General features: G+C 47.4%; 1 protein-coding gene across 1 annotated transcript in view; it reads left to right on the top strand.

Annotated features, from left to right (window-relative positions):
• Positions 1-26,939, top strand: part of RSPH14 (radial spoke head 14 homolog) — a 398,766-nt gene that overhangs the window by 31,437 nt on the left and 340,390 nt on the right. The window contains exon 3 of the mRNA XM_069215110.1: positions 4,626-4,744. Coding sequence (XP_069071211.1) covers positions 4,626-4,744 — 119 coding nt within the window. The remainder of the gene's footprint in view (positions 1-4,625; positions 4,745-26,939) is intronic.

The following is a 26,939-nucleotide window of genomic DNA, read 5'->3' as shown; positions in this document are numbered from 1 at the left end:
ACTTTTGATTTGTCCGCAGACAATTGTCTGTGGGACAAATTCACCACGAGGTCCTTTGAGGAGCGATCTTGTTCTGGCTCCTGGTGATCATCTGTGGTTCTTCTCGTCCCCAATGTACTCTCCTGCCTCTTCCTCTCCTTTTGCCTCTTCCTCTGCCCGGGCCGCAGCCTAAAAAAAGCCCAAAAGGTGGCATAGGGCGAGGCTGGAAGAATGGATAAGGGGGTTGCCAGAAGAGTGGTTGATTGTGAGGGTACTGAGGAAAATTATAGTAAGGTTGGGGTGTGCTCTCATCAGTACTCCATCCATCAGAGGAGGAGCTACTGCTGTAATTCCGTGTTTTTTTGTTGAGTGTTGAGGACTCGTCTGATGACCGAGATTGAGTATCAGTCTCGAAGTCCTCCTTAATGTACGGATAAACTTTCTCTTGTTCAAACTTGCCAATGTCTTTTTGTAATTTGGAAATCTTCTGTTGTGTAAGGAACTCTTTGGTTTCATTGAGTTCCGTGTTGATTTCCGAAAGGCGACTCTTAAATGCCGCTAAAGTCACTGTAGTTTTGATAGAACTCTCCACACAGTTGATCTGAATGGTAATTGACTCGGCTAGCCGTTTCGAGGTGTTGATAATCAACACTAGCCAGTCACGAGTGCATTTCCATGCAATCTGGGCCCAGTCTTTCCTGAAGGCCAAATCCTGCAGGAAGATCCTAGGCACATTGGAAACCAGTAAACCGTTCGGGGCAATGTTGGCTCTCAGGTATTCGGTCATGATTGTCCCATGCATAATGGTTTTAATCAGTTCACGTTTGAGAGAGGATAGTTTGTCCCAATCCTCTTTCAGGCTACCTGATGGAGCTGAGCCATCACTAGAAAGAATAGACGGTGTCTGTAAAATAGCTGAGACAACATCGTCGTCAAAGCTGAGACCTTGGAAATTATCCATGATCAAAATTGAATTATCTAATAAGATGGTCAATCCCGCAGCAAACCTGCTGCTCAATATACTACCAAAAAGAGAGGGACTGGGAGGTTAATGGTCCAGTGTACGTTCTCCCTGAACATGAACCTATAATTGAAATGAGTACACTGTTCCAGAGAAATCTGTCAATGAGGAGGAAAGAAAGATTGAAAGTAATGTAGTAGGAGTGCCCTCAAGCATCACAATAGGATGCTAAGCATCATCATCGGGCTAACTCCTCGTCAGACCGGCACTGCAACATCTGACGGGCCACCACACAAGTGGTGGTGGCACTAGACCGAAAGTTGTATCGCAGATCCAATAGAGTCTGCAGTGCGTGCTGACAAGGGAGGAAAGGAGAGTAAAGTGTATGTTAAAATTGGCTCTGAGCACCTAGTGCCTCAATTTAATTGCTCAAAGTAAGGGTCAGGCCAAGATAAAAAATAAATGCAAGAGTACTTGGGGGGAGTAATGTCCCCTGTACTACTAAAAAACGGAAAGGAGGAAATGTGTTCCATCCGAACACTAGAAGGTCGACATGTTTTGCGCCTATACGGTCACAAATTGATCCAATGGCGCTTCATCAGGACCGTAAATTGTAACTTCTCCTTAAAAAACACACAACAAAACGGTAAGTGCTGGAAGGTCACTTACAGTCCGTGGACCAGTCGTCACAGTCAGTAAAGTAAGACTTTTGACTGTATAGGCGCGAAACATGTCGACCTTCTAGTGTTAGGATAGAACACATTTCCTCCTTTCTGTTTTTTAGTAGTACAGGGGACATTACTCCCCCCAAGTACTCTTGCATTTATTTTTAATCTTGGCCTGACCCTTACTTTGAGCAATTAAATTGAGGCACTAGGTGCTCAGAGCCAATTTTAACATACACTTTACTCTCCTTTCCTCCCTTGTCAGCACGTACTGCAGACTCTATTGGATCTGCGATACAACTTTCGGTCTAGTGCCACCACCACTTGTGTGGTGGCCCGTCAGATGTTGCAGTGCCGGTCTGACGAGGAGTTAGCCCGATGATGATGCTTAGCATCCTATTGTGATGCTTGAGGGCACTCCTACTACATTACTTTCAATCTTTCTTTCGTCCTCATTGACAGATTTCTCTGGAACAGTTTACTCATTTCAATTATAAGTTTAAATCCACCCCTCACCATAGTTTTGTCAGCAGAGCTGACATTACTTTCAATTCCTTTTGAGGCCACTGGAGTGGAGGCTGTCGTAGACCACTTTTCTTTGTTAGGGCCACTCTACCAGGTATCCATGCAGATAATACTATACCAGCCCCTCCCTGGTCTGTGGCAGGGTATTCTGATTTCTGTGTGCAGGTTCTGGTATTATGGCAGATCTCACTTTACCACCCTAAATCTGGCTCATACTGATGTGATCGCCTCTGCTTGGCCATATTTTATGATTGGTTGAACTGCACCGGGCCAGGTTTTATGATTGGTTCATTTCAATCTGACTGCAAGGGCCAGTTTTTATGATTGGTTCATTTGAATGTGACTTTGAGGGCCAGCGTTTACTATTGGTTCATTTCAACGTGACTGTGCAAGGCAATTTTGAGATGGGTTTGTTTCAGTGTGACTGCATAGGACCAGGTTATATGATTGATTCAACTCAGTTGACTGTGAGGGTCATGTTTCATGAGTGGCTCATTTCAGTGTGACTGTGAGGGGATATGTTTTATGATGAGGTCAGTTCAGTGTAACTGCACAGAGGCATGGTTTATGATTGGTTATTTTCAATATGACCGCATAGGGCCATATTTTTATGATTGGTTCATTTCAGTGTGGTTGCAAAGGGCTAGGTTTTGTAATGGATTCATTTCAATTGAACTGTGTAAGGCCTAGTTTTATGAGTGGTTCATTTCAGTGTGGTTGCAAAGAGCTTGGTTTCATAATGGGTTCATTTTAATGTAACTTAGTAAGGCCAGTTTGTTTGATTGGTTCATTTTGATGTAACTACACACGGGCAAGATTTATGATTGGTTCATTTCAGTTGACTGTGAGGGCTAGGTTTTATGAGTGGTACATTTCAGTGTGTCTTTGCAGAGCCATGTTTTATGTTTGGTTCATTTCAGTGTGACCGCCTAGGACCAGGTTTTATCATTGGTTCATTTGAATACCACTGCGTAGGGCCAGGTTTTATCATTGGTTCATTTTCATGTGACTGTGTAGGACCAGGTTTTATCATTGCTTCATTTCAGTGTGACTGCACGGAGCTAGGTTTTATGATGACTTCATTTCAATTGAATTTCTTAGGGACAGCTTTTATGATTTGGGTCATGCCAATGTAAATGTACAGGGCGAGATTTTATGATTGGTTCATTTCAATGCGACTGGATAAGAGAAGGATTTATCACTGGTTCATTTTATGTGACTGCAAGGACTAGGTTTTATGATTGGTTCATTTCAATGTGACTGCGCAAGGCCAAGTATTATGATTGGTTCATTTCAATGTGACTGAGCAAGGCCATGTTTTATGATGGGATCTTTCACTGTGATTGTGTAGGACAATGATTTATGATTGTATTATCTCATAGTGATTGTGCAGGGCTATGTTTTGTGATGGACTCATTTCAATAGAACTGCACAGGGGTTTATGATTGGTTCATTTCAGTGTCATCACGTAGGACCACGTTTTATGATTGCTTCATCTCAATGTAACTTCGTACGACCAGGTTTTATGATGGGTTATTTTTACTGTGATTGCGTAGGACCAAAATTTATGATTTGGTCATCTCGGTGTGACTGCACAGGGCTAGCTTTTGTGATGGGTTCATTTCATTTGAACTGTGTAGGACCTGGTTTTATGGTTGGTTCATGTCAACGTAACGGCACAGGGCCAGATTTTACGATTGGTTAATTTCATGTGACTGTGAGGGCTAACTTTTATGACTGGCTCATTTTATTGTCACTGCCCAGGACCAGTTTTTATGATTGGTTCACTTCAACGTGACTATACACGAGTCCAGTTTTATGACTGGTTCATTTCGATGAGACTGCACGAGACAGTTTTTATGATTTTTGCATTCGGGTATGGCTCTGCAGGGCCAGGTTTTATTATTCATTCAATTCAGTGTGACGGTGAAGGGTCATCCATTTTATTATACCTTGTTTCTGATGTGATTGCGCAAGGCACACTTTTATATTCTCTTTAGTTTGCTGTCTGAGATGACTGGGAAGTACGAGGTATATGATTTCTTCATCCTGATTTGACTGTGCAAGATTTTATGATTAGCCCATTGTAATATGACTATGCAGGGCTAGGTTTATGATTTGATTCATTCTGATGTCACTGTCCCGCTTCACGTTTATGATTGGTTCATTCCGATGAGACTGTGCAGAACTACGTTTTATGATTGGTTAATTAATTTCAATATGTCTACGCTGGACCGGGCTTATGATAGATTCATTTAAGCCCCAGCTCTTATGAGTGGGTTATTTTAATGTGACTGCGTGTCCTGGTCAATTTTGTTTTATCTGCCCCTTTGTCAAGTTTTATGATTCTTTCTGTTATGATTGTGGAGTGTCATTGCACGACAACCATTCATTGTGATGTGACTGAGCAAGGTGAGGTCTTTTGATTGTCTTGTAAATATGGCACTACCCAATTTCTCATGCAACTTCCGTTCGTGTATGTAATCTATTTCCAGGGATGGCTTTTTGAGCAGTGACGTCATTATCCCTCTGTCTCAGCTACTGGACGATCCCGTCAATCTCTGCAGAGTGAACATGCACAAGGCCTTCGAGATGCTGTCTGAGTTTCCATATGGTAAGCCGAGCGCCGTGGTGATTTTCAGCATCCCTTGGTCTGTATGTTCACAGTCTGCCTTCAACTCTGCTGTTACAGTGTGTTTTAAACCGGAACAGGCAACCAGTCTCCTCCATATATGTCCTTCCTTTATGTTTACTGTGCTGCACGTTTTCCTTCTAACTGTTTATTGCTTCAATTGTTGGTAGCCAGTCAATACTCTAGTCTCTGTTGTGCACATTTTGCAAGAGCACAGAGTCCTTTGCCACTCTCCTGTCGCCGGGAGCTTGCTTACAACATCCTTCTTGGTGGCTTCATGGTGTGCCTGGGTGAAAAACTCCTTTGCCAGCAAGCTTGGTTAAAATGATTTGAAAAACAGAGATTTCACGTGCCTATCCATGTATACTGAAAGGCGTGCGCATAGATTCAGCTGTGCCATCTCTACATGGACGTGTGTTGCTACGTCTTCTCTTAATGCAGATTACATCAATGGGCAGCCTTTTAGTTCTTACACTGGATCCAGGCAATCTAGCCATTCTGAAGCAAAGATTTATTTTTACAGGAATTAAAATTGTGGAAATTACACCTTGAAGTCAAGTTTGTTTCTCTTAGGGAAACATAATGATCCCTTCATAGACATGATATCCGTAGCTGTTACTCTGGCATCGTCCGTGGCGAATCCAATTTATATAATGTGCTGACCAGGACAATAAATCAAGGCAGATTGTGAATAAAATCTGCTTTCTCTTCTCCAAACTCTTCAATACTGCTCAGTGCAAAAGTTCAACATCCTAAGAATGGGAGCCAGAATGGTGTACTTGTGAAACTAGGTGGCGCAGCTGTCAGCGACAGAAAGAAAAGGCATTGGGTTGTCATGGGAATCAGTTCTTTGTCCTGTTCGATACCTCTGTAAATGGAACTGCATGGCAGCTGGTATGTTGGTGTTGTGACGAAATGCTGTTTGATAGATCAAATTAGAGTATACAGTAGGAAAGACACGCAATGGGTCTGTGGGATGGCAACCTGGGGTCCACACACACACGAGCAAAAATATGCACAGATTCTTTTTTTTTGCATCAGATCAGATGGAAGTCTTCCTGCTTAGGGTCACAAAAGAAGTGAGGAATCTCGATTAGCTAAATATGTTTCTAAAACATATTCTTTTTCCTGGCAGTTTCTACTGTGATTTGCATTTGTGTACCATAAATGTGTGCATGCGTACAGTTGTTTGTTAGGAAGTGCTACAGGTGTCTCTGCCCGGTCGCCTGAATATGAACCTGCCTCTTACTCCGCCAGTGCACAAATCAAGGCGTGGGCATGAGGGCACTGTACAGTATCAGCCATTCACGACTAGTGCAGATATTATGTACGAAATGTGATCATTCGCCCTAATGAGGCATTGTTAGGCCAGAAGCCACTTTGCATCTACCAGCAGGTCCTTGTTCTAGTAAGCATATAACCGTATCACCCTCTTTATGGGAAGGACTTGTAAGCTGTGACCATGGGTACAGTTGCATGTCACACATTATGATGTCTTCTTCACATTTTGTGAATCCAACTCTTGTAGTCCAGAATTATAGCACATATACATAGAAGCAGAATGTAATATGCGATTACCAATCTTGATTGTGGGGAAGGGTCATGACTCAAGAGAGGCAAAGCCTCAAGCGAGCCTTGATGCCCCTACCTTCTCTCAAGACTGGTAGTAAACAGCATTTCTGATGGATACAACTACCTGTGGATTCCTCACCTGATGAATACTCCCATTGCGTCAGCACTCGACGGAAATCTTCTTCCTAGCTTCTGCACGTCGATGAGGACGTCACAGTTGCCCCATTCGATGCCGTCTGACGTCATACAGGCAATAAGAGGTCCTCGCCGACGTCAGTTCCCTTTTTTCCGTGCCATTCGAAACGGTTATCTTCGAGGGAGCTACTGTTGCTGTTCGACAGTTACAGTGTGTTTTTGGATCTATTTTTTCTCTGAGATTACAATGTCGCAGAGAAAGTCAGGATTCAAGCCCTGTTGTGAGTGTGGGGGCAAAATGTCGGTGACGGACCCACATTCTGACTGTTTGTGGTGTCTTAGTTCCGATCATGATGTTGACAAGTGTGATTCTTGTCAGCATATGAATCCGAAGGCCCTGAAAGAGCGCAAGGCCAAGCTTTTTCTGGCGAAGTCGAAAAAGATGGAAAAGAGACACCATCGAAAATCCTCGTCATCGGGACTCCCGGCGCCGTCGAGAATCACGGCGCCGGTCGAGTAAAGAGAGGTTTCGGTCGAGGTCACCATCGACTCGGCGTCGGAAGACCTGGGAGGTCAGTCCCACTGTCACTCCTCATCCGTCGACGCCGTTGCCTTCTCCAGCCTCACTGACTTCGCCCGGGTCATCGGGCCAACCACCTTCAGTGTTTGAGGTTCCGCAGCCTCAAATGTTTTCTCCGACGTTGCAGACGTCGAGGTCGGTGTCGCCTTCGAACCAGGCACCCCAGTACCCGGCTTTCCCGGCCCCTGGAGCTGATAATACCGCATTTTTAAGTGCGACGTTTTCCATCTTCCAGCAGATGGCTCCAGGTGGTGGACCGGCTGGGCCTTTGGGCCCTTTGGCCTTCAACATGGGTGATCCGGCTCCCCTTCGACCGGCACCCTTTATGCCCTTTCTCCCCCTGGGGAACGTGGGCTCGGCGTCGGAATCGGCTCCGGTGGCTCCTGAGGCTTCGACATCTTCGGCTGCTTTGATGTTTCAACCAGTGGCGCCGTCTAGACCTCCTACAACTCCGAAGCAGTCTTCTCTCCATCCAACTCCTGGTTCGGCGCCGAAGGTACCTGTGGCGCCTGTAGACCCGGCGTTGGACGGATCTGGAGATCGGCTTCGTTCTTTGACATCTGCTGACGCCATGTCGACGCCGAGGATTGAGGAGAGGCTGCACTCGAGGAGGCTTGCTCTCCGCCTCCTTGAAGAACAGGAGTACCAGAGACAGAACCTGGAGGAAGGAGAGATTGAGGACTCTCATGAGGGTCTCCATGGGCTGGACACTGCTAGTGGCCTAGATACTTCCCCCGAGTGGGACTTGTCATCTCCTGGGGAGTATACAGAAGAGGCGGCCACTTTTCATGCTGTTATCAGGAAGGCAGCTAACTTCTTGGATCTTCCTTTGCCGGTGACTGAAGCCAAGCAGAATTTGTTGACAGAGGTGTTGCACCCGGCCTCTGCATCGGCAGAACCACTTTTGCCGTTCAATGAGGCGCTGCTGGAACCTGTTTTGGAAGTCTGGAAGAAGCCGGTGTCTTCTTCAGCTGTCAATAGGGGGGTTTCCTCGGATAGATCTGTTTGCCACCCGGGAGAACTCGCACTGCCCGTTATTCTGCAGCCTCCAGTATCCGGTACAAGGAGCGTTGGGGGACGCGTTTCAGATGACCTGGTGCGACCAGTTGCTTTACGCGTTTCCCCCCATACTCTTGATTCCTCGAGTATTGAGGAAAATACGCCAAGACGGGCCCAAGTAATCTTAAATGCTCCGGATTGGCCAAGGAGGGTGTGGTATTCTGACCTTCTCCAACTCTCACTGTGCCCTCCGCTCCGTCTCCCTCTCAGGGCAGACCTCCTCTCGCAGGGGCAGGTTTTACACCCCAACCTCCAGAGCCTGCACCTTCATGCCTGGAGAATGAAGGGGGCAACCTGAGTTCCTTTTCTCTCCCGCCTGAGGTAGTGGATGTTATCTTATCGGCCAGGCGACACTCCACTAAATCTATCTACGCTAATAGGTGGTCTAAATTTGTGGTATGGTGTGGAGAGAGGCAGATTGATCCCTTACGTGCTCATTTGTCGGATGTTTTATCTTTTGCTTTGTCTTTAGCACAGAGGGGTTGTGCAGTGGCTACTGTTAAGGGTTACTTGTCCGCTCTTTCAGCCTTTATTTGTCTTCCAGACCAGCCTTCTTTATTTAAATCTCCAATAGTACTTAGATTCTTGAAGGCCCTTATGAATAAATTTCCTCCAAATCCTTTTGTTATGCCTCAATGGGATTTGTCCTTGGTTCTAACTTTCCTTATGGGGTCCCCTTTTGGGCCTATGCATTCTTGCCCCATAAGATTGTTAGTTCTTAAAACAGTTTTCCTGGTTGCTATTACATCTGCAAGGAGAGTGAGTGAGTTGCAGGCTCTATCGGTAAAACCCCCTTATACATCTTTTTATGGGGATAAGGTGGTGTTGAGGACCAAGGCTGCTTTCCTTCCGAAGGTTGTTTCACCCTTTCATTTGGCCCAGACAATTACTCTATCCACGTTTTATCCTCCGCCTCATCCGTCAAAGGAAGAAGAGAGATGTAAGGAAATGCCTCCTTGGCATGGTTGCCCCCTGACTTTTTGCCTTTGCTGATGCTATGTTTACAATTGAAAGTGTGCTGAGGCCTGCTAACCAGGCCCCAGCACCAGTGTTCTTTCCCTAACCTGTACTTTTGTATCCACAATTGGCAGACCCTGGCATCCAGATAAGTCCCTTGTAACTGGTACTTCTAGTACCAAGGGCCCTGATGCCAAGGAAGGTCTCTAAGGGTTGCAGCATGTCTTATGCCACCCTGGAGACCTCTCACTCAGCACAGACACACTGCTTGCCAGCTTGTGTGTGCTAGTGAGGACAAAACGAGTAAGTCGACATGGCACTCCCCTCAGGGTGCCATGCCAGCCTCTCACTGCCTATGCAGTATAGGTAAGACACCCCTCTAGCAGGCCTTACAGCCCTAAGGCAGGGTGCACTATACCATAGGTGAGGGTACCAGTGCATGAGCATGGTACCCCTACAGTGTCTAAACAAAACCTTAGACATTGTAAGTGCAGGGTAGCCATAAGAGTATATGGTCTGGGAGTCTGTTTTACACGAACTCCACAGCACCATAATGGCTACACTGAAAACTGGGAAGTTTGGTATCAAACTTCTCAGCACAATAAATGCACACTGATGCCAGTGTACATTTTATTGTAAAATACACCACAGAGGGCACCTTAGAGGTGCCCCCTGAAACTTAACCGACTGTCTGTGTAGGCTGACTAGTTCCAGCAGCCTGCCACACCAGAGACATGTTGCTGGCCCCATGGGGAGAGTGCCTTTGTCACTCTGAGGCCAGTAACAAAGCCTGCACTGGGTGGAGATGCTAACACCTCCCCCAGGCAGGAGCTGTGACACCTGGCGGTGAGCCTCAAAGGCTCACCCCTTTGTCACAGCCCAGCAGGGCACTCCAGCTTAGTGGAGTTGCCCGCCCCCTCCGGCCACGGCCCCCACTTTTGGCGGCAAGGCTGGAGGGAACAAAGAAAGCAACAAGGAGGAGTCACTGGCCAGTCAGGACAGCCCCTAAGGTGTCCTGAGCTGAGGTGACTCTGACTTTTAGAAATCCTCCATCTTGCAGATGGAGGATTCCCCCAATAGGGTTAGGATTGTGTCCCCCTCCCCTTGGGAGGAGGCACAAAGAGGGTGTACCCACCCTCAGGGCTAGTAGCCATTGGCTACTAACCCCCCAGACCTAAACACGCCCTTAAATTTAGTATTTAAGGGCTACCCTGAACCCTAGAAAATCAGATTCCTGCAACTACAAGAAGAAGGACTGCCTAGCTGAAAACCCCTGCAGAGGAAGACCAGAAGACGACAACTGCCTTGGCTCCAGAAACTCACCGGCCTGTCTCCTGCCTTCCAAAGATCCTGCTCCAGCGACGCCTTCCAAAGGGACCAGCGACCTCGACATCCTCTGAGGACTGCCCCTGCTTCGAAAAGACAAGAAACTCCCGAGGACAGCGGACCTGCTCCAAGAAAGGCTGCAACTTTGTTTCCAGCAGCCTTGAAAGAACCCTGCAAGCTCCCCGCAAGAAGCGTGAGACTTGCAACACTGCACCCGGCGACCCCGACTCGGCTGGTGGAGATCCAACACCTCAGGAGGGACCCCAGGACTACTCTGATACTGTGAGTACCAAAACCTGTCCCCCCTGAGCCCCCACAGCGCCGCCTGCAGAGGGAATCCCGAGGCTTCCCCTGACCGCGACTCTTTGAATCCAAAGTCCCGACGCCTGGGAGAGACCCTGCACCCGCAGCCCCCAGGACCTGAAGGACCGGACTTTCACTGGAGAAGTGACCCCACGGAGTCCCTCTCCCTTGCCCAAGTGGAGGTTTCCCCGAGGAAGCCCCCCCTTGCCTGCCTGCAGCGCTGAAGAGATCCGTTGATCTCTCATAGACTAACATTGCAAACCCGACGCTTGTTTCAACACTGCACCCGGCCGCCCCCGCGCTGCTGAGGGTGAAATTTCTGTGTGGGCTTGTGTCCCCCCCGGTGCCCTACAAAACCCCCCTGGTCTGCCCTCCGAAGACGCGGGTACTTACCTGCAAGCAGACCGGAACCGGGGCACCCCCTTCTCTCCATTCTAGCCTATGTGTTTTGGGCACCACTTTGAACTCTGCACCTGACCGGCCCTGAGCTGCTGGTGTGGTGACTTTGGGGTTGCTCTGAACCCCCAACGGTGGGCTACCTTGGACCAAGAACTGAACCCTGTAAGTGTCTTACTTACCTGGTAAAACTAACAAAAACTTACCTCCCCTAGGAACTGTGAAAATTGCACTAAGTGTCCACTTTTAAAACAGCTATTTGTCAATAACTTGAAAAGTATACATGCAATTTTTATGATTTAAAGTTCCTAAAGTACTTACCTGCAATACCTTTCGAATGAGATATTACATGTAGAATTTGAACCTGTGGTTCTTAAAATAAACTAAGAAAAGATATTTTTCTATACAAAAACCTATTGGCTGGATTTGTCTCTGAGTGTGTGTACCTCATTTATTGTCTAGGTGTATGTACAACAAATGCTTAACACTACTCCTTGGATAAGCCTACTGCTCGACCACACTACCACAAAATAGAGCATTAGTATTATCTATTTTTACCACTATTTTACCTCTAAGGGGAACCCTTGGACTCTGTGCATGCTATTCCTTACTTTGAAATAGCACATACAGAGCCAACTTCCTACAAGAGACTACACCGCTTGGACCCAAAGAGGGCGTTAAGCTTTTATATAGACAGGACAAAGGATTTCAGGCTGGAGGATCAGCTTTTCATCGGTTACGTGGGAAAGAGGAAAGGCAGTCCACAAGAGAACACTCTCCAGGTGGGTTGTTCTTTGCATTAAAATGTGTTACTCTTTGGCAAAGAAGGATCCCCCTGATGGTAAGGCCGCAACTTGGTCGTCCCTTCACACTTTTGCGAAGCATTACTGCTTGGACTCTGAGGTCAGAAGTGACGGCCATTTTGTACGGTCAGTGCTGCAGGATTTCTTGGTTTGACCATTCAGGCACCCACCACTGAGTGCAGTACTGCTTTGGGACTCTATTCATTAGGTGAGGAATCCACAGGTAGTTGTATCCATCAGAAGAACGAGTTACTTAGGTAACTCGTTCATTACACTCTCCACACGTGTTTTACACCTTGCTACTTTTTCAGGTGTAGTAGATATACACAAAGTATTAAACAAAAACAGAGCACAAGGGGTTAAATGTGAGCAGTGAGCTAGAAATGCACCATCGCTGGGCACTTTGATGATGGGCCCAGTTCTTTTGTTTTCTAAACCGATGGGTCACAGGCTCCCAAAAGTACCATCCCATCAGTCCAACTCTGCTCATACTTAAGTGGCATCCTCTTCATGGTGTGGGTTATTCAAACTAGCCTGCATTACTTACAAAACAATACACTGTGGAACACTGAAATACCTTGTCCATAACCTGACCTTATCAGGCTTATGAAGCCAACATCATAGTCCCAACAGTCTCCTCCTTTGAATTTCAGTGGTCAAGTGAAATAAAACTCTAAAACAATCTCTTTCAATCAGTACACCTAAAGTATGGAGTTCTAATCTACAGACTGTCGTGTTGGCCTTACCCTACGAAACCTTGAAAAAAGAGAAAAAAAACTCTGTTCCAACATTTCTTTCCCCATGATTCGACCTGTAGTTTGGGTTTTAACTTGTTTTTGCTGTGGAGCAAGTAACGCCACGTACTAACGTGTTTTGGCCTGCACGTATGTTTAAACTCGCCTTCTGTACTTCTCCCATGTATGTGGCTCCGAGTATAGATATTACTGTACCATATGTTACAGAGACCATAGTGTGTGTTTTGTGTTTCTGTTTTTTACGTGTTCGAATAACCATGTAACATGATCATATGTGGAGCGTTCTGCCACCCATCAAGTCTTCTCTGCACTCTGTTGCTGCTAATTAATAAGCATAACTAGGACAGGAATGCATGTGATCATCTAGCAACGCGTATGCTGTGATCATACGTAAGCAGAAGATTTACATGTCCTACTTTGGGATTTTCATTCAGTTTTACTAATAGGGATCAGTGCAGCATCCAGACTATTTCATATTCAACGTTTTATGTACATGTGGTATGTGTCCATTTTTTGTGCAGATCTTGGTACCCAAAGTTAGCATGTTTCTAGATGTTCCCACTTTTTGCAGTTTGGGAGACTGGGCAATATTGAACCTAACTTATCATATGGTCATAGAACACTCCACTTTCCATATCCTGTCTGCTGATGAATGCAAAGCCCTCCGTACTGTTGCTTGTATTTGGCCTAGGAGTGAAGCTGAATCTTGCCTAGCATTTTCGTCCTAGATTTTGTTGGCCTAAGTATGTGTGCTCCATATGTGTCTGTACTTTTCCATATTTGAATTCTATATAATATTATATATATATATATATATATATATATATATATATATATATATATATATATATATATATTTTTTTTTTTTTTAAATAAATGGATCTTCATACGACATGCTTCTGCTGTTTCTACATGCCATAAGTAATAGGTGTTGTTATTAAGCAATTTACTGGTACTCCTTGGAAGGTTAGAGGCTGAGCTGCCTTTGCTCGGACTCAAGATGTCGATTAGTACATCCCTTCAGATATCAGCATCAAGCTTAGCTTATTGACTCATGCACTCGAGTGTCCATACCGCTTCTATGTTTTGATTGTGTACCATGGCCAGGCCCCTTGCGGATGGCTTTGGTGGATTACATGCTTGATGCTGCTGAAGCTTATTTATGACCAATAGGTTAAGAACCCTCTAATTTAAACTCCGACATTCTCATTTCAGTGGCGCATGCAAGAAGAGTAAGATTAATGGCATTATTTAGAGTTTGGTGGATGGCATACTCTGTCATAACTTGATGGATATTGAGTTTGCTGTATTACAAGTGCCATCTCCTTTAATACACTTGTAGTACGGCGGAAGGAACATCTGGCATGTTTGTGACCGAGTACCCCGTCTGCCAAACTCTAAATAAGGCCATACATTGGTTAAAAGTGATAATTTACATATTTTACACCTCTACAAACAACAAAACTCTAAAACCAAGTTGCTAGTATTGCTATTTTTCAAGGTATCTTTTCCCACTTTTTCCATCTCAAATTTCCACCGTCACTGTGCATTTGAGTGAGACTCTGAAAAGGGAAGTCCCTTATTCGCAAGGCTGGTCTGGCTATATGGGACACCAAGAAAAGTGCACTGGAGTGATTTGTATCTTGGCAGTAAGCATTCTCCAGCACATTGATTTCGATGCTGGCAGACAGTGGGTTTAATCACTACTCCGTTTCTACATTAAACCCCTACAACGGCCCTATGCAGCATGATCTGCTGGAGGCAGGCATGCAATTCACCACACCTAATTCAGATGACAAAATTAGAAGTCAGTTTTCACTGCCCATCACCGCCAAAATAAACCCAGGTGGTAAGGGGCAGTGAAAACCGCTGAAGGCTCCTCTGACAATGGGAGAGTCCTCCCATGGTGAAGGGAGCACTGTATGTTTTATTTTAAAAAAGAAAATCCAGTTTTGGTATTTTTTCTTTTTTTTTTAAACTGTTTGATGCAGGGCTCTGTCATGTTGACGAAGCCCTGCACCAAACTGTAAACATCTTTGACAGGAACCACCATGACTCAGTTCCTGCCAATGCCTTAGAAATGACTGCCAGCTTAGCGGGCGGAGTAGTCTTCTCCTGGAGGACGCTAAGTCCGTAGCCAGGCCAATGGAGATCACTCCGTCCGCCAACAATTAAATCGGGCCCTTGGTGGCCTCACTCACTCTGTAGACTAGCAGACTGGTAAGGACACATTTGCAAGGCGGCTTTTAGCTCCTAGTCCACTGTTGCACTGACAACCATTTGAGATAAATTTGACTTGCATCTAGGTAAATGGAGTCCTTGTCCCCTTTCTGCACCCCTCCTCTTCTTTCTGACAGACTACTACCAGGTGCATAACCGAGGCCTCCACAGGCCCTGTGGCTTGAGGAGGGAATCACCGTACCTTGCATGTCAGAACCCCTCACAGATCCAGCTGGTTGACTGCAGGTAAATTTAAAAGCAACTTAAAAATGACATGACAGGTGTATAAAGTATATACTGTCAGTGTCTGAGTGGCACTTAACTGCTATAGGACTGTGAGCAGATTACACTTTAAAAGAAAAAAAGCAAGACTACTCTGCCAACAGAGCTGCCTCTAAGGCAGAGTGGATGATACCTTTCTCTGATACTATAACTATGTAGTACCTATTGTGGGGGGTTAGCCAATGAACTATCCTTGTGAGTGTGAATACTTGAACTGCTTCTGCCTGCATGTGCCTGCGCTTTGAAAAGCTTGCTCCAAAGCTGTTTTTGTTCTTATAATCTACTATAAAGGTGAAAATGAATCCTATACAGTTAGGCAGAGGGACATAAGTAACTCGGTGAGGAGGCAATCCTAATAGAACTAAGGGTATAGGGGTAGAAGGTGAGACAGCATTCAGCATGGTGGCAGAAAGACTAAGAAATCAAAAACAAAAAATAAGGGAAAGTGAGCAATAAAACAGCAAAGAAGAAGGAACAAGTGGCTCGAGGCAAATAAAGAGAATTATAAAGGGAACAAAAGTAGGAGGGGGAGTAAAATACAAGAGGGGGAAATTAAAGGGATGGAATACTCGGTTAGAAAGAGAGTGGGTGATAGAATGAAAATAGGAGATTTTGTCGCAGGCGTAAAAGAGATATATGGAAGGGGAAACAGCCAAGGAATGCAAGGTGGGGAAGAAACAAGAAAGGATAATAAAAGGTGCGATAAAATACATACGTAAAAAGCAACGGGTAGTAAAAGAACAAAGGCGTTGACAAAAGGAAGGAAGGGGCAGAATGAGTCAAATTGCCAAAGAAAGGCAGCGCGCATGAGCAGGATACTGTGCACGAGTGGGAGGCATAAAGAAATGGAAAGCGTGGTATACAGTGCAAAGCGGTTTAGGAGTTCAGATGGGGCGGACAGGGGCGTAAGAGGATGAGTAATGTTATAGAACGGGAGGAGTGATGACACAAGTATCAAATATACACTTTATATGTGATAGAAATGAGACAAGAAGCGGAGTAAGGTGAAAGAAAAATTAGGAATGACAAAAACCAGGAAAAAAGGAAGATGCCTGTGAGGGAATGAGAAGGGTAGAAGGGAAGTAAACCAAGGTTGACAGGAGTCCGAAAATGAGACATAGGGGAAGAGTGGAAGCGGACTGTAGTCTGTGAATACAGAATTCAGAAAATTACAGAAGATTTAAAGAGGTGGAGATAGTGGGGAAAGTGGCATGGAGCTGTGATAGGGAGAGGAGTAAAACTGCAAGTAAGAAATGATCTAAAGAGATAGTGTTAAAAAGTAGGATTGAATTTGAAATGGAGAGTAGATGGTAGAGAAATTAAAGAATGTAAAGTGTGTAGGTTGAAGGCAAACGGGGGGATGAAGTAGAAGATGAGCAGTGGGGGTAGGAGTAACACTGAGAGCTAGAGGTGAGTGTAGTATAAGTAGAGAGAATAAAGGGCCAGATGTACATAGAAATCCGTTTGCGATTTCCTAATTGCAAATCTTTGTAATTCGCAATTAGTAAATCAGAAACTGCGATGTGCCAGTGTGTCTCATACACATTTACGATTCCCAGTGGGCCGCAAATGTACCTACCTCATCAATATTCATGATGTAGGTTGCTATTTCTGACCCATTGGGAATGACCAAAATCACAGGGATGGTAGCCTACTGGGGTCTGCAGACCACCAGGTATGTGATTGCTTTTTAAATAAAGCATTTATTTTTTAAATGCCGCCCATTCTTCTTAAAGGAAAATGGGATGTGGTTCAAAAAAGAAAACTGAAAAGTTTTCTTTTCATTTTTTAGGAGTAGTCAGTGGTTAGTGGGACCACTTCGTGCTCTTAAAAAATGTTTGCACTCACATTCACAAAGGGGAAGGGGTCCCTTGGGGACCCCTTCCCATTTGCGAATGGGTTGCCACCAACTTGAAGTTAGTAGTAAACTGTGGATGTTTTGTGGCCACATTCCAGTTCCAAAACATTCATACATCCCCCTGCGAGACGCTATTAGGAAAGGATGCCCTTAACACACCCCTTCCTAATACCGAATATCAAACCTATTTTGCGAATCGGTAATAGATTACTGAATCAGAAAATAGTATGTGTACATCCCAAAATGATTTTTTATGGTTGCAAACAGCCCAATTCTGTGAATCAGACCAACCTTCGGACATAAAAGTTTGCATTTTGGATGAAAGTAGCAAATTGAAAGAGATAGATTGAGCTACAGAGCTACGAAGAATCCCGGGAGTAAAAGAGGAGAGGGCAAAATTGTCTGTCACAGATGCAGCAGAGCAAGAAGTAGAGGAGTGAGGGAACCTGGTAGAGGTATGAGCATTCGAGACATAAATTTGAGTGTGAAAGGAAACTGGAATAAGTGACTGTAATAGGAGGAAAGAGGTGGAGTTAAAAGGAAAACTTTTTTTTTTTAAATATATTTATTGGTTTTATATTTCGAAATATGATACAAATTGTTCAGTTTGCAACCACAGGATAAACCAAAACGATGATTAATTATCTAAGTCTTGAAACAAATACACACAACCCCTCTATGCGCTTCACGGAACGCTTCTGGTCTTGTAATATCATTCCTGGCTGCACCCTCCCTAGATTTATCCTTCACTGTTTATTTTATATAGGCATTCGTTGGAGACCAGTGTGGACCTTGCTTTACGTGCATGGGTTCCCTGAGTGTCTGAGGGAAGGGGCATCAACTAGGTTAGTGTATGCGAGTGGCTCCCCTGGTTTTCTGCTCCCCGCGCCGCGCCACCACTGTGGTGACATAGTCTTAGTGGGCATTTATTGCTAGAGAGATGGGCGGGTGTGATGCATGCGCACTGTGTTGTCTGGGTGTCTTATGAATTCTGTTCCCGTGATGAGGGGTGCAGGTGAATTTATGCTGTGGTTGTTGCGAATACGCGCGCCCCAATTTAAGGAGGCTTTTCATCGTTTTTGGCCTCCAGCTTTGTTACCATATCCTCCCATGTAGAGCAACCTGTGTGTTGCCGCCCTTCACGCACCATTCTTTTTAGTACCTGATATTCAGTACGCGCCCAGCGTGTTATTAGAGAGTGCCAGGATTTCAGATCGGGAGCCATAGAGGCTTTCCAATGCATTGCTATTAACCTTTTATACATTAAAAAGGCCAGGTCTATAAATTTATGTAAATGTCTTTGTTTTTTGGGTCTCTTCCTAAGTCCCAACAGGCAGGACCCGGGGTCTGCTACCAGTGCCAGTCCCGTAAGCCCAGATACCTCCTCTACCACCTCCGCCCAGGCCGTTTGTATATTCGGGCAATCCCATACCATGTGGAAAAAGGATGCTGACGGCAATCTGCATCTGGGGCACATTGATGCTGCATCAGGGAACATGCGCTTTATTCTGGCTGGGGAAAGATATGTTTGATGCGTGTAATTGAATTGGGTATATCTAAATCTGGGATTCCTTGACACACCTCTGATGTGGGATAGGGCCTTAGGCCAGTCTTCCAGTGGGATCGGGGTGGGGAGTACTGCGTTCCATCTATCCCATGTTTTCCCTGTCTGTGTAACAGGGGTCTTGTTGAGGATTCTGTATAGATTGGATATTGTTTTAGTTTGATCGCTGTGTTGTAGAAGCTGGTGAAGCACAGGGGAGATCTCTGGTTCCGAGGTGCCCATTCCCCAAATTTTCCTGATTTCGTGACATATGGCATGATATGTCAGGAACTGTCCCGGATTTATCTCCGTGAGGGCCTGAAGGGCCTCGAACGTCATTAGTTTACCGTCTTCGTAGCAATCCCCTACGGTCAGTATTCCTGCTTCGTTCCACTGCTTTGCAGCTTGCATTCTGGCTGCGTTCCCCACTAACAGGTAATTCAGCGGTACGTGTGGAGAGTATGGGAGCTTATCCGCTCTTTTTTGCACGTATCTGGCCCAGCACGCGTACGCAGCTGCAAGCAGTGGGTTGACCAGTGCCACTTTGGGGGGCTTCGTCGACAGCCAATTTAAAAGGGGGGTCCCGTTCCGCCGAGGCTCTAGGCTCATAGGTTCCGCTTGCTCTGGTCTGTGGATCCAATATTGGACCCATTGAAGTTGTGCGGCTGCATAGTATTTTTCAAAATTCGGGGTTCCTAGGCCACCATTGTCCAGCGGACATTGTAGTGTGGGTAGCGCCACTCGCGCTCTGCTACCTCCCCAAATGAGCTGCAGCAATGCTGTGTTTAGATTGCTGAAGAATCTTTTGGGAATAATTATCGGTAGGGCCGCAAAGTAATATAAAAGCCTAGGTAGAATCAACATATTAGCAATCGCCACCTTGCCGGGTGGCGAGAGAGGGAGCTTGTTCCAGAATTGTAGGGAGCCTTTTATAGATGTTAGCGCCTTCCCCAGGTTCCCATCTCTTAAGTCTTCCGTGGCATGATATATGTTTATCCCTAAGTATTTGAATGTTGTAGGGCACCACTTAAGATGTCCTGTCTCTGGGGGATCATGATTATTAGGAGCCCTTTTTACCAGGGGAAAGACACACGACTTCTCCCAGTTTACCACAAGGCCAGATAGGCCTCCGAATTCAGCCAGTAATGATATTACAGATGGGATAACTGCACAGCCGTTCCTGATATATATCAACGCATCATCTGCATATAGTGAAATCGTGTGATGTACCCCGTTCCTAATAATTCCCCATTCATGCTCCATGAGGCGAACTTTTGCCGCTAATGGTTCCATTGCTATGGCAAACAGTAGCGGGGATAAGGGGCATCCCTGCCGTGTCCCCCTAGAGATCGGGAAGCTATCAGAAATCACCCCGCCTGATTTCACCCTCGCGTTCGGGCTAGAGTACAATGTCCGAACCCAGCGGATATAGTTAGGGCCTATTCCCATACGGGCCATCGTGGCCAACAGAAAGTCCCACTCGAGCGTATCAAAGGCCTTTTCTATGTCTAATGAGAGCACCATTTCCTCCTGTGCATTCTTGGGGGTGTCTCCTATTATGCCCAGCAATCTTCGAATATTCAGGAAGGTGTTACGTTTGGGAATGAAGCCACTCTGATCTGCATGTATCAGTAAGTGCATGAGGGGGGCCAACCTGTTGGCCAATATTTTGCCTAATATTTTGCAGTCTGTGTTCAGCAGCGATAGTGGTCTATAAGATTTCACATCTGTGTGGTCTCGACCCTGTTTAGGGAGTACTACTATCAGAGCCTCCCTTTGAGATGTGGGCAAGCTTTCTGTAGTCCACGCCTCTTGGAACACTCCTAGCAGATGAGATTTCAAACTGGGTAAATAGGCTTTATAATACTCCGAAGGGAGACCGTCAGTGCCAGGCGCTTTGTTCCTGGGTAGCTGTGCAAGGGCTAGTTCTATTTCTGCTATTGTTATAGGGGTTTCAATTCCATCTCTATCTGGTTGTGGTAGCTGGGGTAGGAAGGAGTCCGCCAGAAAGGCCTCTAGTTGTGTAGCCGTGCACGCAGTACGTTTAGTGTATAGGTTAGAGTAATAATTCCTAAACACCTCGTTTATTTCTGCTTGTGTAGTAGCCATTTCTTGCGCGCCCGCCCGGATGGCCCCTATCGGGGCCTGCTGTCTATCCTCACGTAGTAGCCACGCTAGCATTCTGCTTGATCTATCTCCTTCCGTTTGCAACCTGGTTAAGTAATATTTATAGTCGTGGCAGCGGAGCCTGCTATCTGCCTCATTATATTTTAAGCGCTTTTCTTTCAGGGCAATACTGGTAATTTCCCCCCGTGCTACCGCTTTTTCCACATCCCGCAGCTCCTTCTCAAGTTTGCTAATTTCCGCCTGTAAGGAGCGTCTCACTCCCCACGTAGTGGACATACATACTCCGCGGGCCACTACTTTGTGGGCATCCCATTCTATCGCCCGGGTTGTTGCAGACATAGCGTTTATTTCCCAATATTGGCCTATAGTTTCCCCCAGTGATGTAGCGAATGCTTGGTCCTGTAGAGCTTCCGCCTGGAATCTCCAAGTGGGTATTGCCTGACGTGCCCTGCCCCAATTCAGGGTTACCCGCAGTGGCGCATGGTCCGAGACTGTCTTTGCCAAATATTCGGATTCAGTTATCAGCGCCCCTATTTCGCGAGTGCCCCATATTATGTCAATTCTAGTGTGGGTATTGTGTGGGACCGAGTAAAATGAATATTCTTTTTGCTCTGGATGGCCTAACCGCCATACATCATATAGGCCCATAACATTTGCCCATTCTTGCAGGGGACTTACGAGCTTCCTATTAGGTGATGCGCTCTGGTGGGCGCTAGTTCTATCTAATGCTGCCACTGGGGTACTGTTAAAATCCCCACCCCAGATGGCAAGGGGTATGGGGTTGGTCAGCAATGTTGGGGTGAGAGTGGTGAGAAAGCCTATGGTGCCGCTGTTTGGGGCGTATACCCCGACCACAGCCATTTGTCTACCATCTAATCTGCCCTCCATTACTACGTACCTCCCTCCCTGGTCTATCTTGTGTGTTGACAAGAGGAATGGAACTCCCGCTGCTATCCAGATCAGCACCCCTCTCGCGAAGGTCGAATATGTTGTGCCAATCAGCTGGCCCCCCCACTTCACTCGCATGTCTCGTAGATCCCCCTCCAGCACATGTGTCTCTTGCAGAATAGCAATATGCACTCCTAGTCTCTTAAGTCGAGCATGCACTCTAGCCCGTTTGTTCGGGGTCCCTAGGCCCCTGACATTCCATGTTAGTATAATATACTGGTTCCCCATGTTGCTTCTAGAAGACATCTTATAGGGTGCAGGGGATATGTTGCTGTGACATGAGCCTGGGTTTTAGTGTTGGCCCATCTGGTCTCTGCCTTTCTGCTGCTAACATTTAGATATAACGGGTGCAGGTCCATCTTTAGTGCATTAAGTGATTCCGATCGCTGCATTTCTACTAAACTACTAACCCCCACCCCCCTGGTTAAACCCCCTATGCTACTTACAACTACAATGAAACTAGTTAAAAGGAAAACTTAAAAATGTTTGCACTCACATTCACAAAGGGGAAGGGGTCCCTTGGGGAGGGGAGGAAACTGGTACAAATAGAAATGAAAATGACAGAGGTAGAAAAAGAGCGGTGCAGGCGAGGAGGGTTTAAATATATTGGTGAAGGGTAGAAGTGGTTGCAAGATGTGAGATTGGGTGATTCAGATTCATTTGAAGCAGAAATGGTGATGAAAGATTGGGAGCCAGAGATGAGGGGTAGAGAGATTGAACTGAGAAAGTGAATATCCAAAATACCTGTAACAACGTCCATTGGTGCTTTGGGAATTGACTTTTCAGTAGCACAAGGTGCACTTTTACGCACTGTCATCCTATCTTTGACATGCTCCTGTTGCTATGCCTGTGCCCTGGGATTCCTCTACATCACCAAGACTAGAACCTTTTCTTTTGGAACCACTAAACCCCTAGTTTATGAATCTATCACACTAAATATGTTTTTGATCTATCCCAATGTCTCCTTGACCGCAGGACCTTTTGGCCAGCTAGAAGATAAATATATCACCGAAAATCCTGCTGCTAACTTGGGGTAGGTTGCAAGGGCCAGGTACTTAAGAACCGCGGGTGACCTGGTGATTGTATGTGCCCCCTCACTCCCTTCACGGTAACCCCTAAGGTTTTGTCATGCCACTGGCTGCTTGCAAACTGATACCCAGACTCTGCCCAGACCTCCAGTCTTCTGCAGTAATCATTTGATTTTCTCCTCTGCCACTCCGCCTCCACTTTGAGAGTTACAGTGGTGATTGGCAGGAACTGTACGTACCCTGCAATTAGTTTAATTCAGGCCATATATTTTTGTAATTGAAAAGCTTTTATAATTGATCTATTCTAGACAGGAAAAACACGCGAGCTGGAGGACTTCAATGCTGACGTTCTCATTCTGTGTGAGCTGTTCCTTTTTTCACCAGTTGGTGGCAGCCGATCTCCACGGTCCTACTATTGGCACTTCAGTGCACAGATCCTGAGCAATTGGCCTTTTTTGGCTTATTACTCATTAATCCTAATAAACCATCTGTTCGCCCGCCTAAGCCCGCGGGGTGGGGGGCGGTTTATGGGTTGTGTGTGTTTGCTTGTTAGCATCAGTGTGAACATGCATTTATGAATATATATGCAGAATGTCAGGGATACTTTATTTTACCCATGCAGCACTCTTGGCTCCCCGTGCAACCCACACAGGACTCCTGACACAGTCCTTTAAACCAACGCAGTCCTCCGGCACACTGTATTATCCTGTGTAGGGCTTCTAAGACCATTGCACTTCATGCTGTCCCACGCAAGACTCCTGATACCATCCCAATATATGCAACCCATGCAGGACTCCTGGCACCATCCCACTACATGCAGCCCATGCAGGACTCCTGGCACCAGCCCACTACATGCAACCCACGTAGGGCTCCTGACGCCAACCCACTGCATGCAACCCAGGCAGGACTCCTGGCACCAACCCACCTCCTGCAACCCATGCAGAGCTCCTGGTACCATCCCACTACATGCAGCCCATGCAGGACTCCTGGTACCATCCCACTACATGCAACCCATGCAGAGCTCCTGGTACCATCCCACTACATGCAGCCCATGCAGGACTCCTGGCACCAGCCCACTACATGCAACCCACGTAGGGCTCCTGACGCCAACCCACTGCATGCAACCCAGGCAGGACTCCTGGCACCAACCCACCTCCTGCAACCCATGCAGAGCTCCTGGTACCATCCCACTACATGCAGCCCATGCAGGACTCCTGGTACCATCCCACTACATGCAACCCATGCAGGACTCCTGGCACCATCCCACTACATGCAGCCCATGCAGGACTCCTGGCACCAGCCCACTACATGCAACCCACGTAGGGCTCCTGACGCCAACCCACTGCATGCAACCCAGGCAGGACTCCTGGCACCAACCCACCTCCTGCAACCCATGCAGAGCTCCTGGTACCATCCCACTACATGCAGCCCATGCAGGACTCCTGGTACCATCCCACTACATGCAACCCATGCAGAGCTCCTGGTACCATCCCACTACATGCAACCCATGCAGAGCTCCTGGTACCATCCCACTACATGCAGCCCATGCAGGACTCCTGGCACCAGCCCACTACATGCAACCCACGTAGGGCTCCTGACGCCAACCCACTGCATGCAACCCAGGCAGGACTCCTGGCACCAACCCACCTCCTGCAACCCATGCAGAGCTCCTGGTACCATCCCACTACATGCAGCCCATGCAGGACTCCTGGTACCATCCCACTACATGCAACCCATGCAGGACTCCTGGCACCATCCCACTACATGCAGCCCATGCAGGACTCCTGGCACCAGCCCACTACATGCAACCCACGTAGGGCTCCTGACGCCAACCCACTGCATGCAACCCAGGCAGGACTCCTGGCACCAACCCACCTCCTGCAACCCATGCAGGACTCCTGGCACCAACCCACCTCCTGCAACCCATGCAGGACTCCTGGCACCAGCCCACTACATGCAACCCACGTAGGGCTCCTGACGCCAACCCACTGCATGCAACCCAGGCAGGACTCCTGGCACCAACCCACCTCCTGCAACCCATGCAGGACTCCTGGCACCAACCCACCTCCTGCAACCCATGCAGGACTCCTGGTAACAACCCACCTCCTGCAACCCATGCAGGACTCCTGGTAACAACCCACTATATGCAACCCACGCAGAACTCCTGGCACCAACCCACCTACCGCAACCCACGCAGGACTCCTGGTAACAACCCACTACATGCAACCCACGCAGAACTCCTGGCACCAGCCCACTACATGCAACCCACGTAGGGCTCCTGACGCCAACCCACTGCATGCAACCCATGCAGGACTCCTGGCACCAACCCACCTCCTGCAACCCATGCAGGACTCCTGGCACCAACCCACCTCCTGCAACCCATGCAGGACTCCTGGTAACAACCCACTATATGCAACCCACGCAGAACTCCTGGCACCAACCCACCTACCGCAACCCATGCAGGACTCCTGGTAACAACCCACTACATGCAACCCACGCAGAACTCCTGGCACCAGCCCACTACATGCAGCCCATGCAGGACTCCTGGCACCAGCCCACTACATGCAACCCACGTAGGGCTCCTGACGCCAACCCACTGCATGCAACCCAGGCAGGACTCCTGGCACCAACCCACCTCCTGCAACCCATGCAGGACTCCTGGTAACAACCCACTATATGAAACCCACGCAGAACTCCTGGCACCAACCCACCTACCGCAACCCATGCAGGACTCCTGGTAACAACCCACTACATGCAACCCACGCAGAACTCCTGGCACCAGCCCACTACATGCAACCCACGCAGGACTTTTCGCACCAACCCACACCATGCAACAATATGCAAGACTCCTGGCACCAGCCCACTACATGCAACCCACGCTGGACTCCTGATACCATCCCACTATATGCAACCCATGCAGAGCTCCTGGCACCAACCCACTTCATGCAACCCATGCAGGCTTCTTGCACCAGCCCACTACATGCAACCCATGCAGAGCTCCTGGCACCAACCCACTTCATGCAACCCATGCAGGCTTCTGGCACCAGCCCACTACTTGCAACCCACGCAGGACTCCTGGGACCAATCCACCTACTGTAACCTACACAGGACTCCTGGCACCAGCGCACTTCTTGCAACCTACGCATGACTCCTGGCACCATCCCACTACATTACACCCACGCAGGAATCCTGGCACCAGCCACTACATGCATCCCATGCAGGACTCCTGGGACGAATCCACCTACTGTAACCTACCCAGGACTCCTGGCACCAGCGTACTTCTTGCAACCTACGCAGGACTCCTGACACCATCCCAGTACATTACACCCACGCAGGAATCCTAGCACCAGCCACTACATGCAACCCATGCAGGACTCTTGGCACCAAATCACCTACTGCAACCCACATAGGACTCCTGGCACCAACTCATCTACTGCAACCCACGCAGGACTTCTCGCAGCAACCCACTCCATGAAACCCACGAAGGACTCCTTACACCATCCCACTACATTCAACCAACGCAAGACTCCTGGCACCAACCCACCTAATACAACCCACGCTGGACTCCTGGGACCAACTCTTCTACTGCAAACCACGCAGGACTTCTAGCACCAACCCACTCCATGCAACCCATGCAGGACGTCTGGCACCATCCTGTTCCCTGCAACCCATGCAGCACTCCTGAAATGTAAGCCATACTACTCAATGAGCACTCTTGATGCCCCCATGCAACCCAAGCAGCCCCCGACACTGTTGCACTCTGTACAGCCCATGCAGCATTTCTGAAACTCTTTATACAACCCACACGGCACTCCTGACACTGGTGCACTCAATACAATCCATGGAGCACGCTTGGCACATGCTGGTCAACCCACACATGCCTCCGGACACAGTCCTTGACACCCACACAATCCTCCAGCACAATGTATTAACCTGCGTAGTACTCCTAAAACTATTGCACTCTATGCAACCCATACAGGACTCCTGGCACCATCCCACTCCATGCACCCCTCGCAGGACTCCTGATACCATCAGAGTCCATGCAACCCGTGCAGGACTCCTTTCACTGGTGTACTCCATGTAGTCAATGCAGGACTCCTGTCCATGTAAGACTCCTACACCATCACACTACATGCAAACCCACACAGGACTACTGGTAACATCCACTACATTCAACACAATCAGGAGTCCTGGCACCATCCCACTCCATGCATCCAATTCAGGACGCCTGACACCATCACACTCCATGCAACCCATTCAAGAGTACTGAAACCTTCCCACTCTA

Source organism: Pleurodeles waltl, chromosome 11, assembly GCF_031143425.1.
Source record: "Pleurodeles waltl isolate 20211129_DDA chromosome 11, aPleWal1.hap1.20221129, whole genome shotgun sequence".
Taxonomy (NCBI): domain Eukaryota; kingdom Metazoa; phylum Chordata; class Amphibia; order Caudata; family Salamandridae; genus Pleurodeles; species Pleurodeles waltl.
This window is presented reverse-complemented; position numbering and strand designations above follow the sequence as displayed.